This window comes from Palaemon carinicauda, chromosome 21 (genome assembly GCF_036898095.1).
Source record: "Palaemon carinicauda isolate YSFRI2023 chromosome 21, ASM3689809v2, whole genome shotgun sequence".
In the NCBI taxonomy this organism is placed as follows: Eukaryota; Metazoa; Arthropoda; class Malacostraca; order Decapoda; family Palaemonidae; genus Palaemon; species Palaemon carinicauda.
Genome location: NC_090745.1, coordinates 120,159,021 through 120,172,239, shown reverse-complemented (window position 1 = coordinate 120,172,239; position 13,219 = coordinate 120,159,021). Strand labels below are relative to the sequence as shown.

The window sequence follows — 13,219 nt, the reverse complement described above, 5'->3', positions numbered from 1 at the left end:
TAAGCATAGCAAAATACTAGTCACATAACCACTCATAACATACCTCACAGGTTAGGTGAAAACTAGGCCAGGACATTTAAGTAAATTAGGGAAGGGTCTCGAGTCTTGGAACAGTAATCCAGTTGGAAAGTAAACACCTGGGAAACAGTAAAAAATTATTTGTTCCTATGCAGCATACAAACCTCTAATTGAGGATATTGTTTTACCGCGAGCTGGAATCCATCGTTAAAAGTTGGAGAACAAGTGGTTATTCAGCTGGGTAGAGAGTGGGGCAAGGATTCCCACCCCCTTTCCAGCCGGATAGTATTCATTTTTGTTTCGTGTCGTAGATGTGCGTACCAGACAGTGCTCTGTACACTAATTTCTTTCTCTCCTTTTAAGAGGTGAATTTTAATTGGTTGAGATGGAGTAGAAGCAAGAAGTTTGTGTTTGCCGAGGGAAGGGATGGCGCTGCAATCAGTTTATCTTCACTCCCTCTGTGCCTCTTGTAGGGGGCATGACTTCGCAGTCATCCCTATGTCCCAAGTGTAGGTTGTGGCCTCCAGTGCAGTGACAGGCGTAAGCCCTAAAGGGGAGGTAATGGGCAAAACATTTGTTGGGGTCAGACTGGGCAACGTCCAAGAAGAATCCAGGTTAGTCTTTCGCTGCTTCTGTCTCTTCAGAAGATGCCGCTGCTGCTGTCCCCCTGTGTATACGCACCTGGATCAATCATCATGGAGTATGCTGCAGGTGTCAGGAAGACACTGATTTACATTGGCCTAGTTTTCAAGATTAGCTGGAGCGTGGGGAACCCCTAGTGTTCGTCACTCCTCTTCGGAGACTAGAGACTTCTCTTCTGATCATGCAGGCTGCTGATGACCCTCCTCCTGTGATAGTGTGCCCCAGTGTTTAGGCTTCTGATGGAGCAACCAGTGTGGTTTCTCCCTTCGAGGAAGCTTCATCGTCAACGGTTGTTCAGACTTTGACCTCTCTGCTTTCAGAGCCAGAAGCGAGAGCTAGGAATAAGAAACATACATATTATTCTTTCTCATCCTCCTCCTTGTCCTCCGACTCTTATTCTCAGATGAAGAGGAGAAGGGCGAGAAAGCCAGCAGTAGTTGCAGGGAAAGGGCTCTCTCTCTCTCTCTCTCTCTGAGAGAGAGAGAGAGAGAGAGAGAGAGAGAGAGAGAGAGAGAGAGAGAGAGAGAGAGAGAGAGAGAGGGGGGGGGGGGGGTTCCCCCAGCTCGGGTCCCAGCCATCCAGGCAGACAGGGATCTTCGGGTGGCCCCACCTTCCCCATCTACCCTGGTAGCAAGCCGAAACAAAGATGTACGGCCCTGTGCACGTTCACTTGGAAAGTTAATGGATGACCTTCGGTGACCTCATCTCCTTTTCTTCCAGGACATTAGAGACCTGCTCCTCCCTCTATCTATATGTGGTCTTTCCGATTCGTTAAGAGAGGGTGGTACCATTCGAAACCGTTATCAAGTGCATGTGAGTTTTAGCTAGTCTAGAATGGGAGGCGGTGGGGGTACGGGGCCGTGGTTGTACCTATGCCTCAACCCGCAGAATGGGAAATAACTGGTACTCTTAACTGTTCCTGTCAGGTCTTATACCAGGATATCTCTTTTATTTGCCGTTGGTTGTCCCTGGTCTTCGACAACCCTCAATTACGTCCCTGGCTCTGTTCTTGGGGCATAATACTCATATCGTATTTGTTGGGGAGAGAAGAGTCTCCTCAGCTTGCTGCCTTGCTCTTGGCCTTGGCGAGGAGCAAGATGATTTCGATATTGTTAAAGCTTTAAAGATTTATGTACAGTTTTGTGTATACGTATATATGAATGGAATTTTCACATTCTGACTCCAAAAACTAATGCTAGCTTGTTTAGTGAAAAACAAGTACCGTAAATTGTGAAGGTTATCAGTCTCTTTCCAAAATAGCCACTTGCGACACACGGGAATCTAACCTACCAGTGTCTCAGGTGACATTTATAGCATTTGTAAAATAATTTTTGTATGATAAAGAATTATGCAGTTTTATCATGATACTGAATAATATAGCAATTTCAGTACCTGGTCATTAGGTCAAAGCTTCATACATCACATCAGGACTACTGTATACTGTACAGTTGTAAGAGTTTTAGTAATTTTATTTTTACATTTCAGACTGATGACTGATAAAAACTGTGGCAAAGAAGTAATAGTTGTAGCTGACGAACAGCTGATGATAACTCGTGATCACTGTCCTGAAATTCTTTTGCCCGTCAATCAACATTCGGAGATCATTTTGGTACAACGATTTTCACAGGTAAGAAGTGATTTTCACAAGACTTATGTTTTTATTTTTTGGTAGATATGAAAAATTTTAATGGTTTTTTTTATATAGAACTAATAGATATTACAGGGTACATTACTAAGTTTATTATAGTATTCTATAATAAATGAGTCTTTTTATAGTTTATATATGACATATTTGTTTTTGACGTTGTTAATAGTTTATATATGACATATCTGTTTTGACGTTGCCTTTTTTAGAATGATTTATTGTTAATTTGTTCTCTTCATTTATTTATTTCCTTTCCTCACTGGGCTATTTTTCCCTATTGGGGCCCTTGGGCTTAAAGCATCTTGCTTTTCCAAATAGGGTTGTAGCTTGGATAGTAATAATAATAATAATATGACATTGAATATCCTGACATTTTGATAGTGCAGCTTCTCGTGTTACTTTTCCTTACAGCAAAACAGGAGGCTGCTTAGTGTAGAAGATGAAAAGCAAGCAAACTTTAGTGAAAATATAAGCAGCACTCCACGGCCTAGGGGAAAATCTAATTCTGGTAGGTATACACCCTTCTGCATGCAGGATGATCTCTCCTGCTCTAATATTGGGCTACAAGGTACAAATTCTTAAATCCAATCATCAGCATTAAAATATGCGTAAATTGTATTTTACATCAGACAAATTGATTTCTTGAAACACTATACTTTTAATTTTACTTAGTTTTGTTTACCCTTGCATAGAAAAAAAAAGTTATGTACTGTATTCAATAAATAGCCCTTTTGAATAGGGTATAGGCTATGGGAATTTAATTTTTAATGGACATTTAGAGTTATCATAATAAGTTTTTATTTTTCCAGTTTTTGAAATTGTAGAATCATAAGTGAAACTTCTAAATATTTATCGAGCTGGATAAAGCTAAGATCCTACCTAATTAACAAACTATTATCAGCTAAGTTAAGCATCTTTTATGCCACATTACTAATCTCTGTTTCCACAATGACATCTACATCCAGTATTGAAATCTACATCCAGTATTCATTTTCATGATATAGTGTTGTACCTTATTATAAGTGATATGTACATTAGTCCTCTTTAATTTTCAGATTTAGACGTTACCGGATCTCCGCTGAAGTGTCCATTCTCTTTGGGGGATGGCTCATCAGAGTTATCCCCAGTCACTCTTGTATCTCTCCCTGCGGCAAAAAAAGCGAGAGTCTCCTACTCCCCTGTGTCTGCTTTCAAGGCTGAGTAATGAACCATTATTGTTATAATTAATTATCCATTTAAAAAGGCCATTTAGTAAGAATTTGTTCATGAAGTTGGACAGCTAAGTAGGAATAGTCATAAGGGAATAGATAGAAATTAAGATTCAGTTTCACTGAAGGAACATTGCAAAGACCCCTTAGTAATATTTAATACGCCATACATAGCACTGTCTTTGGTTAGAGTTCTCGTGCTTGAGGGTACACTCGGGCACACTTCTATCTAGTTTCCCTTCCTCTTGGTTTGTTAAAGTTTTTTTTATAGTTTTTATAGGAAATATTTTTTTTTAATGTTACTATACTTAAAATATTTTACTTTTCTTTATTTCCTTTCCTCACTGGGCTATTTTCCCTGTTGGGGCCCCTGGGCTTATAGCATCCTGCTTTTCCAACTAGGGTTGTAGCTTAGCATTTAATAATAATAATAATAATAATAATAATAATAATATATTTTCAGATTATTAGTGTACGTTATTACTCAACTTGTTTCATATCCTTCCTTTTTTGATTGATTGTGGATGGATTTGTATACTAAGTAAATACAGATCATATTTCTGAGATCAACTAATCAATCTTGATTAACCCTTTTACCCCCAGGCTCTTTGGAAATTTCCAACCCTTAACCCTCAAGGGGTTATTTTTTCCCCAGCACATTTTGCAGTATATTTTTTTTAAATTGCTCTAACAGCCTTAATTTTTGTCATAGAGAGGTCAGGTTGGTCTCATTCTCTTGGAAAATGCCTGAATTTTTTCAAAAAATTATCAAAATTATGAAAAAATAATTTTTTTTAGCATTTTTTTGTAAGGACGTACCGGTACGTCCATGGGGGTAAAGGGATGAGTTTTGTGGAACATACCAGTACGTCCTTTGGGGGTAAAAGGGTTAATACTGGAACTAAAGTTTATTTTTCCTTGTGCCCAAAGTAAGCTTATTATTATTATTATTATTACTTACTAAGCTACAACCCTAGTTGGAAAAGCAGTATGCTATAAGCCCAGGGGCTCCAACAGGGAAAATAGCTCAGTGCGGAAAGGAAAAAAGGAAGATAAAATATCCTAAGAAGAGTAACAACAATAAATATCTCCTATATAAACTATAAAAACTTTAACAAAACAAGAGGAAGAGAAATAAGATAGGAGAGTGTGCTCGAGTGTACCCTCAAGCAAGAGAACTCTAACCCAAGACAGTGAAAGGCCATGGTACAGAGGCTATGGCACTACCCAAGACTAGAGAACAGTGGTTTGATTTTGGAGTGTCCTTCTCCTAGAAGAGCTGCTTACCATAGCTAAAGAGTCTCTTCTACCCTTACCAAGAGGAAAGTGGCACTGAACAAGTACAGTGCAGTAACCCCTTGGGTGATGAAGAATTGTTTGGTAATCTGTGTTGTCAGGTGTATGAGGATAGAGGAGAATATGTAAAGAATATGCCAGACTATTCAGTGTGTATGTAGGCAAAGGGAAAATGAACCGTAACCAGAGAGGAGGATCCAATGTAGTACTGTCTGGCCAGTCAAAAGACCCCATAACTCTCTAGCGGTAGTATCTCAACGGGTGGCTGGTGCCCTTGTAATTCAGACTTGGCTCGGTGCTCGAGTTTTCCCTGAATTATTTGATTTCATCTAATGTTAATTCTTTTCCTTTCAAGGATAATTGCCTCAAAATTCAACATGGCTTTAAGAAAGCTTTGTAACAAGACCTCTAACAATATCCCTCTCTGGATCATATGTGATGGCAAAGATGCGCAGGTAGGTGTTCTACTCAGCCATGTTTTATTCTAACAGTTAATTTTTGAGGATTTAAACCAGACTATTTTATGGATTGCTTAACGTTGCATTGTGGAGTTAAGTTTTTAATTCATTTCCTTAGTCAGTTTGTGTGTTAAGAAATTTGTCTTTTTAGTACTTTTTATTTACCTTGACTTTTGACCATCTCTCGTATGAATTTTGTCATAGTGAAAAATCCCTCATTGCTAGCATACTATTCATTAAAACATATTTGTTCCGACACGGAGACTTACCTCGAAACACTTTCTAAGGAGGTTACTGGTAACTCCTCTCAAACGACCAGAGTTTTGTGTAGTTTACCCTACTCCCATTCTCTATAGTGACCTGCTAGCGGGAGAGAACGTGACCTGGGGGCAATGCCCGAGGTCGGCCGCGTGGCTTTGCGCTTGACCCAGCCAGTAAGTTTTCTGATTGCGTCGTGTGTACACGCCGCTCCTCAGTTCTCTGTGCGACCCCCTTTGTGTTTGATACCACCTGCTTCCCACATGGTCTGGATTCCTTAGCGAGTGTTTAGTGCCTTACCTACGTTCTTTTGCTATCGCTCCCTTGTGCTTTACTAGTGTTTTAGTGCTTTCCCTTTTGATGTTCTTGTGTCTAACGGTCTTTTGTGTTGTGCCATGGAGCACGCTCGCCGTTGTCCTGGGCCTAGAGCCGGTAAATACATATATAATGTGTAACAAGTGCCTCATCTCCACACAAAAAAGTGGATATGTACATAATTTATGCATTATCAAGTAAATAAAAAAGGTTATTGGTACATCTTTTTCTTGAAGAGTTACTATCAATACCAAAGATATGGGTTTCCTATTTGCTGTTATGTAAATGTTTAATTTTCCTTTTAGTTAATATTTTTAATGAAGGAAATATTAACAAAAAAATTTAGACCTCATACATTCAAAAGATTGGCACAACTCAGAACTATTACTCTTCATTTGCCATTTGTCATTATTATTTTCTAAATATGGAAGCTGAGAGTTTTTGTATTTTGCATATGAAAAGGTGGGGTCTGTTTTATCTGGTACACTCGAAAAACTAATACCCCTTGAATTACAACACTCGTGCACATCTCCCTTTCCTTTATATAGTGGTACAATACACGCATACACCTAGTCCAACTGGTACCTTTAACATAAAACATATATTAAACGATCATTTACCTTAGTAAACCCTTAAAAATGAGTGTACATGTGTATTTATGATGTGGAATACATCAAGTAAATTCCTTCTATTTCTTATTAGAACATTTTTTTTTCATTACACGAGCTTGCTTCTTGAATGAATTAAGCTTGTATACCGAGGTACTATGCTACTATAATTTGATGAAAATTTAACGACCCTATTGACATTAAAAAGGGCGAATTGATAGATATATACTGTATAGTCTCGGGAGAAGCAGGTGCTTTGCTTGTTACCATTAAATGCTAGTGTCTCATTACTTTACCAAAGGCCTGTGTCTATTGAAAAGAAAAAAATATTTTTTTTCTATTTTCTCAGGTGAATGTCTATAAATTGAGCTTCTGGAGAAGATGTAATATGAACATCTTGGGAGGTTTACTGTATAGAAGTAACATGCTGTTATGCAAAAAATTTGAGTATAGCAGAGTATCCCTGATGTCGGTGTACAAGTTACATAAACAATGTTGCACAATAATTTATAGTCTCATGGCAGATGCAATCGTTGGAATTTAAAAAAAAAAAATATCCAGTAATAGTGACACTCTTCAAATAACTCTTGACATTTAGGTTAGATTCCTCATCCATAGCTGATTTGAGTCTGGCAATAACCTGCTTGCTATAATGGGCCCTGAATTTTTTTATGATATTCCGGTCTATTGGCTGAATTAGTGATGGGAAATAATTTCAAAGAATTATCCATATAAAATGAATGGTGTCCTGTAACTGTGTCCTGTAACTGTGTCCTGTAACTGTATCCTGTCTGTGAACTGTGTAATCAATGGAGAAATTAAGAATTCGCTTGGTTAAGGATTACTGCCCTTTGGAGGTGTAGATTCTCTTGATGATGGTGATAGGGGGGATACGATGTAGGGTACACTCGGGCACGCTATTCTACCTTGTTTCTCTTCCTCTCGTTGTTTTGAAGTTGTTATCTTCTAGTTATTATAATTATTATTAATTGTTATTATTATTGTTGTTGTTGTTATTATTATTATTATTATCATTATTATTATTATTATCATCATCATCATCATCATCATGTTTGGTGCAGTATATTATATTGCATTGGTAAACTAATTTTCTCTCTTCAAGGGCACCCTCTTTTGTGGACTGCACCGCACAGATACCGAAGTCACCAGAACAGTGATATCTTCTTCAGGTCCATTCAATTCAACTGATAATCTTCCTTCTCTCGATCACCTCCAGTTACATCTCACTGCAGGTTGTCAGTCAGATGACGTAAGTACAGCAATATAATGTTATTTGACCAGCATTTTGTTAGATATGAAAAATGATCTATTCATATCGTTGCTTTAAAAGATTTTGACATAACAGAAAATTATTATGAACTAGGTCAACCTGATAAGGTCATATGTATTGCTTGAAAATAATGGGCTACATAATATCATCAGTATCTTGCTTAGCTCTCAATTCTTGCTGTTTTACTAGTTGACCTTGCTACTACAGTAGGATAGATTTGAAATTTTATACATTACTCTTAATACGTACAGTACATTAATAATGTACAGGTATTTCATTAGCAGTTGTATTGCTCTCTCTAACTTCTGTCGTAGAAAAATCTTTTTATATAATTTTGCTTTACTTTGCATCATATTTTTTAGTCTTAAATAGTTTACTTTTGCATTTTTCATCAGTCCCACGTCATTACGTAAGTATTGAGTCTAGTACGTTAACCCCCTTGTATTTTATGTCATATTAGAGAGCAGTTGCATGTATTAATGCTGGAGTGCCTTGAAAAAAAAAAAAAAAAAAGGGACATAACACTGTGCTAAACAATATAGATGCTGTGCCATTTCTAATGAATGACGGTTTGTATTATAAATCGTGTTGAAGTTCACTGATGTTTGATAGTATTCTTTACGTTATTGCATGAGGCTTCTAATAAATTTGATGTATGTTGCTAACTCATTGGCCCAATCCCAGTTTGTAGAATGACACATGCAATCAAACAGGATCTACTAGAGCAGGGGTCGGGTAACTTTTTTGGGTGTTACCCCAATAGAATTTGTAGTAAAATGAATTTACCCCCACACTTGGAAGTACTCTGGTGGACAAACTAATTTACTTATAGAATTCATGGATAATAAATAAATAAAAAATGTATATTGGAAAAATTTTTAATTGTTAATTTCATCTATCATAGGAAATAAAAGTCTGTCTTTTTGGCATGGAAATAGCACACAAGAAAAAAAAGTAGGAATCACATTTATAAACGGAAATAAAACACACTTTTTAGCATTACATGGCACACAAGCAAAACTACTGACCATCATGTATTTCAAATTGAAATTGAAATTTTATTGAATCCACTATTATGGGGAAAAAAGTTTATCCTTTCTGGCATAAGAATGGCACACAAAGAAAAATAATGTTATTCTTTCTGGCATAAGAATGGCACACAAAGAAAAATAATGTTATTCTTTCTGACATAAGAATGGCTCACAAAGAAAAATAATGTTATTCTTTCTGGCATAAGAATGGCACACAAAGAAAAATAATGTTATTCTTTCTGACATAAGAATGGCTCACAAAGAAAAATAATATTATTCTTTCTGGCATAAGAATGGCACACAAAGAAAAATAATGTTATTCTTTCTGGCATAAGAATGGCACACAAAGAAAAATAATGTTATTCTTTCTGGCATAAGAATGGCACACAAAGAAAAATAATGTTATTCTTTCTGGCATAAGAATGGCACACAAAGAAAAATAATGTTATTCTTTCTAGCATAAGAATGGCACACAACGAAAAATAATTAAGAAAATATTGAAAACTTCAATATTTTAACGACAGATTGAAATCTTTAATATTTTCATATCAGCTACCTCAGGCTTTGGAAAAATGATGCTGTTTCATCTTGGATACAACAAACTCGAAATCAGGGATTTTTCAAGTTACTGCTACTAGGATGCTGTCTTCAGGATTCAACCGGTTTCTGTATTTTGTTTTCAGATTTAAAAAGGGTAGAAAAACCTTGTTCGCAAAGGTAGGTTGTTGCGAAAGGTAGTAGCATTTTAGTTGCTTCCATATGTGCAGTTTTATAAGCCTTTGCAGTTTTTGACATCCAAAAATTTGAGAGATCATCCTTGCTCTCAAATTCCATTTTTGTTTCATTGCTGGAACGAAGTTCAATAAGCTCTTCTGCCAATCCTTCAAGCTGTTCAGGCAAATCAGCCTGCTCACTTTTGAAAGGATTTACAACAAGGCTGACAGTATGTGATTCAAGTTCTGGAAAATAGTCACAGAACCTATTTCTAAATTTGGTCAGGTGCCTTGTGACTGACTCCTTTATGTCACTAAGACTGCAGTCTTGACAGTCTTCCAAAAACTCCGTTTTGGAAAGACAGCAGTCTTATTGGCATTTATTTTCTGGTTCCAATACTGAAGCTTTGATACAAATGCTGAATTTTTTTCCCTTGCTGACAGGAGATTGACTTTCTTTCCTTGCAATTCCTTGTTCAGTTCGTTTACATGTCCAAAAATGTCAGTTAAGTATGCAAGAAGAGCTAGCCAGGTTGTTTTTCTGAACTTTTCTGCAAGTGTGTGTTTTTTATCGGTCAGAAACATTTCGAGTTCTTTTTTAAGAGCCCACACTCTATTCAGGACATTTCCACGTGAAAGCCACCTCACTTCCATATGGAAAAGAAGGGTTGAATATTCAGCCTCTCCATCCTCACATAAATCACGAAACATCCTCGTGTTTAGTGCATGCCCTTTTACAACATTGACAATCTTAACCACATCATTTAACACAGCTTCCACTTCTGGTTCCAAATTCTTCACAACTAATGCCTGGCGATCTATCATACAATGGATTCTGTTGTTTGGCCAAAGCCACAAAACCATTGATGTGACCAAGCATGGCAGGAGTTCCATCAACTGATACTGCAATACAATCTTCCCACATCAGATCAACACTTGGTTTTTTGAAGCATGCATCAACCTTATTGAACTCAAGAGGAGAACACAACATTTCTTCTTCGATTTCATCAGAGCCCCTATATTGAATGTATACCATCAATTTTGAATTGCTACTTACATCTGTAGTCTCATCAATTTGAATGGCAAACTCTACTTTTTTTTTTTTTACTGAAGAAGTCACTTGTTCCCTCACATTTTCTGCTAAGATGGAAATTCTTTCTTTAATAACTCTAGCAGACAAAGGTACTGTATTCAGTTGTTTAGCTACTTTCTGCCCACACATTATTTCTGCCATTTTGTCAAAGGTACTGTATTCAGTTGTTTAGATACTTTCTGCCCACACATTATTTCTGCCATTTTGTCAAAGGTACTGTATTCAGTTGTTTAGATACTTTCTGCCCACACATTATTTCTGCCATTTTGTCAAAGGTACTGTATTCAGTTGTTTAGCTACTTTCTGCCTACACATTATTTCGGCCATTTTTACAGCCGCAGTCTTGATTAAGTCTTCACCAATAGTATGCGGTTTCTTGTTTCGAGCAACCAACCATGCCACTTCAAAACTAGCTATTGCAGCTGAACGTTGGTCAAACATTGCACTCTTGTTACTTTCCAGTCTGTCTTTTGACTGTTTTTTCCAGATTCTCAAAGTATTCCCGTGGTTTGGAAGACAGATGTGAATGAACCTTGTCCAAGTGTTTCTTCAGTTGATTCTTTTCGAAAGACTCGGCAGTCAGTAGTAGTACTTTCATACAAACTACACATTGAGGCTTCATTTGTCCTTTGTCCTCTATTTCTGTGAAACCATAATTAAGGAACTCTGCCTGATATGTCCTTTTCCTTGCTGATGCCATCTGAAAATGAAAACAAATCAGCAATTACACATACGATGCAACATTAACTTATTCACCACACTAAACGTTAACTATAATCACTGTCAGTCAACAGACTTCCTCCACCAACTTGAACTGCTAGATAACCCTTTTACCCCCAAAGGACGTACTGGTACGTTTCACAAAAGCCATCCCTTTACCCCCATGGACGTATCGGTACGTCCTTGCAAAAAAATGCTATAAATTTTTTTTTTCATATTTTTGATAATTTTTTTGAGAAAATTCAGGCATTTTCCAAGAGAATGAGACCAACCTGACCTCTCTCTGAAAAAAATTAAGGCTTTTAGAGCAATTTAAAAAAAAATATACTGCAAAATGTGCTGGGAAAAAAATAACCCCCTGAGGGTTAAGGGTTGGAAATTTCCAAATACTGTATCCTGGGGGTAAAAGGGTTAAAATCAAGCATAATCGTCCAGCCACCCACTCCAACACAATCCAAGCTGCCACCACCACAACCACCACCTTTCACTCGCTTTTCTTATTCCCTTTATCCAGGCCTCCCTTACCTATGATTGTGGTTGTTCCTCCCGTAACACCCCAGGTCAAAAATCCACCAGGTAGATGACGAGGGGTAAATAAAGACTGATAAGTCAAGGAGCAAATGCCACCACCAAGACAACAACGCAAAAGCGATCTCAATGAGGGTCAAAAACAGTTTCAATACTGATGAATCAGTTTCAATGCAGATATTTCTCCATTTCCATAGTTTTAACCCTTTTACCCCCAAAGGACGTACTGGTACGTTTCACAAAAGCCATCCCTTTACCCCCATGGAATTACCGGTACGTCCTTGCAAATAAATGCTATAAAAAATTTTTTTTTCATATTTTTGATAATATTTTGAGAAAATTCAGGCATTTTCCAAGAGAATGAGACCAACCTGACCTCTCTATGACAAAAATTAAGGCTGTTAGAGCAATTTAAAAAAAAATATAATGCAAAATGTGCTGGGAAAAAATAACCCCCTGGGGGTTAAGGGTTGGAAATTTCCAAATAGCCTGGGGGTAAAAGGGTTAAAATCAAGCATAATCGTCCAGCCACCCACTCCAACACAATCCAAGCTGCCACCACCACAACCACCACCTTTCACTCCTTTTTTTCTTCCCTTTATCTAGGCCTCCCTTACCTATGATCCTGGTTGTTCCTCCCGTAACACCCCAGGTCAAAAATCCACCAGGTAGATGATGAGGGGCTAAATAAAGACTGATAAGTCAAGGAGCAAATGCCACCACCAAGACAACAACGCAAAAGCAATCTCACTGAGGGTTAAAAACAGTTTCAATACTGATGAAGCAGTTTCAATGCAAATATTTCTCCGTTTCCATAGTTTTAACCCTTTTACCCCCAAAGGACATACTGGTACGTTTCACAAAAGCCATCCCTTTACCCCCATGGACGTACCGGTACGTCCTTGCAAAAAAATGCTATAAATTTTTTTTTTTTTTTTTTTCATATTTTTGATAATTTTTTGAGAAAATTCAGGCATTTTCCAAGAGAATGAGACCAACCTGACCTCTCTATGACAAAAATTAAGGCTATTAGAGCAATTTAAAAAAAAATATACTGCAAAATGTGCTGGGAAAAAAATAACCCCCTGGGGGTTAAGGGTTGGAAATTTCCAAATAGCCTGGGGGTAAAAGGGTTAAAATCAAGCATAATCGTCCAGCCACCCACTCCAACACAATCCAAGCTGCCACCACCACAACCACCACCTTTCACTCCTTTTCTTCTTCCCTTTATCCAGGCCTCCCTTACCTATGATCGTGGTTGTTCCTCCCGTAACACCCCAGGTCAAAAATCCACCAGGTAGATGACGAGGTTAGCACCTCGTCATCTACCTGGTGGATAAGTCAAGGAGCAAATGCCACCACCAAGACAACAACGCAAAAGCGATCTCACCGAGT

At 37.6% G+C, this 13,219-nt stretch overlaps 1 protein-coding gene across 2 annotated transcripts in view; it reads left to right on the top strand.

Annotated features, from left to right (window-relative positions):
• Zwilch (zwilch kinetochore protein) overlaps nucleotides 1–13,219 on the top strand; it is an 81,685-nt gene that overhangs the window by 30,218 nt on the left and 38,248 nt on the right. The window contains exons 2-6 of one of the 2 annotated variants that reach the window (XM_068345311.1): nucleotides 2,146–2,287; nucleotides 2,717–2,813; nucleotides 3,361–3,505; nucleotides 5,165–5,264; nucleotides 7,572–7,718. In XM_068345311.1, the coding sequence (XP_068201412.1) occupies nucleotides 2,146–2,287; nucleotides 2,717–2,813; nucleotides 3,361–3,505; nucleotides 5,165–5,264; nucleotides 7,572–7,718 (631 nt within the window). Of the gene's footprint in view, nucleotides 1–2,145; nucleotides 2,288–2,716; nucleotides 2,874–3,360; nucleotides 3,506–5,164; nucleotides 5,265–7,571; nucleotides 7,719–13,219 lie in introns of both variants that reach the window. The other variant, XM_068345310.1, reaches the window with a different exon arrangement.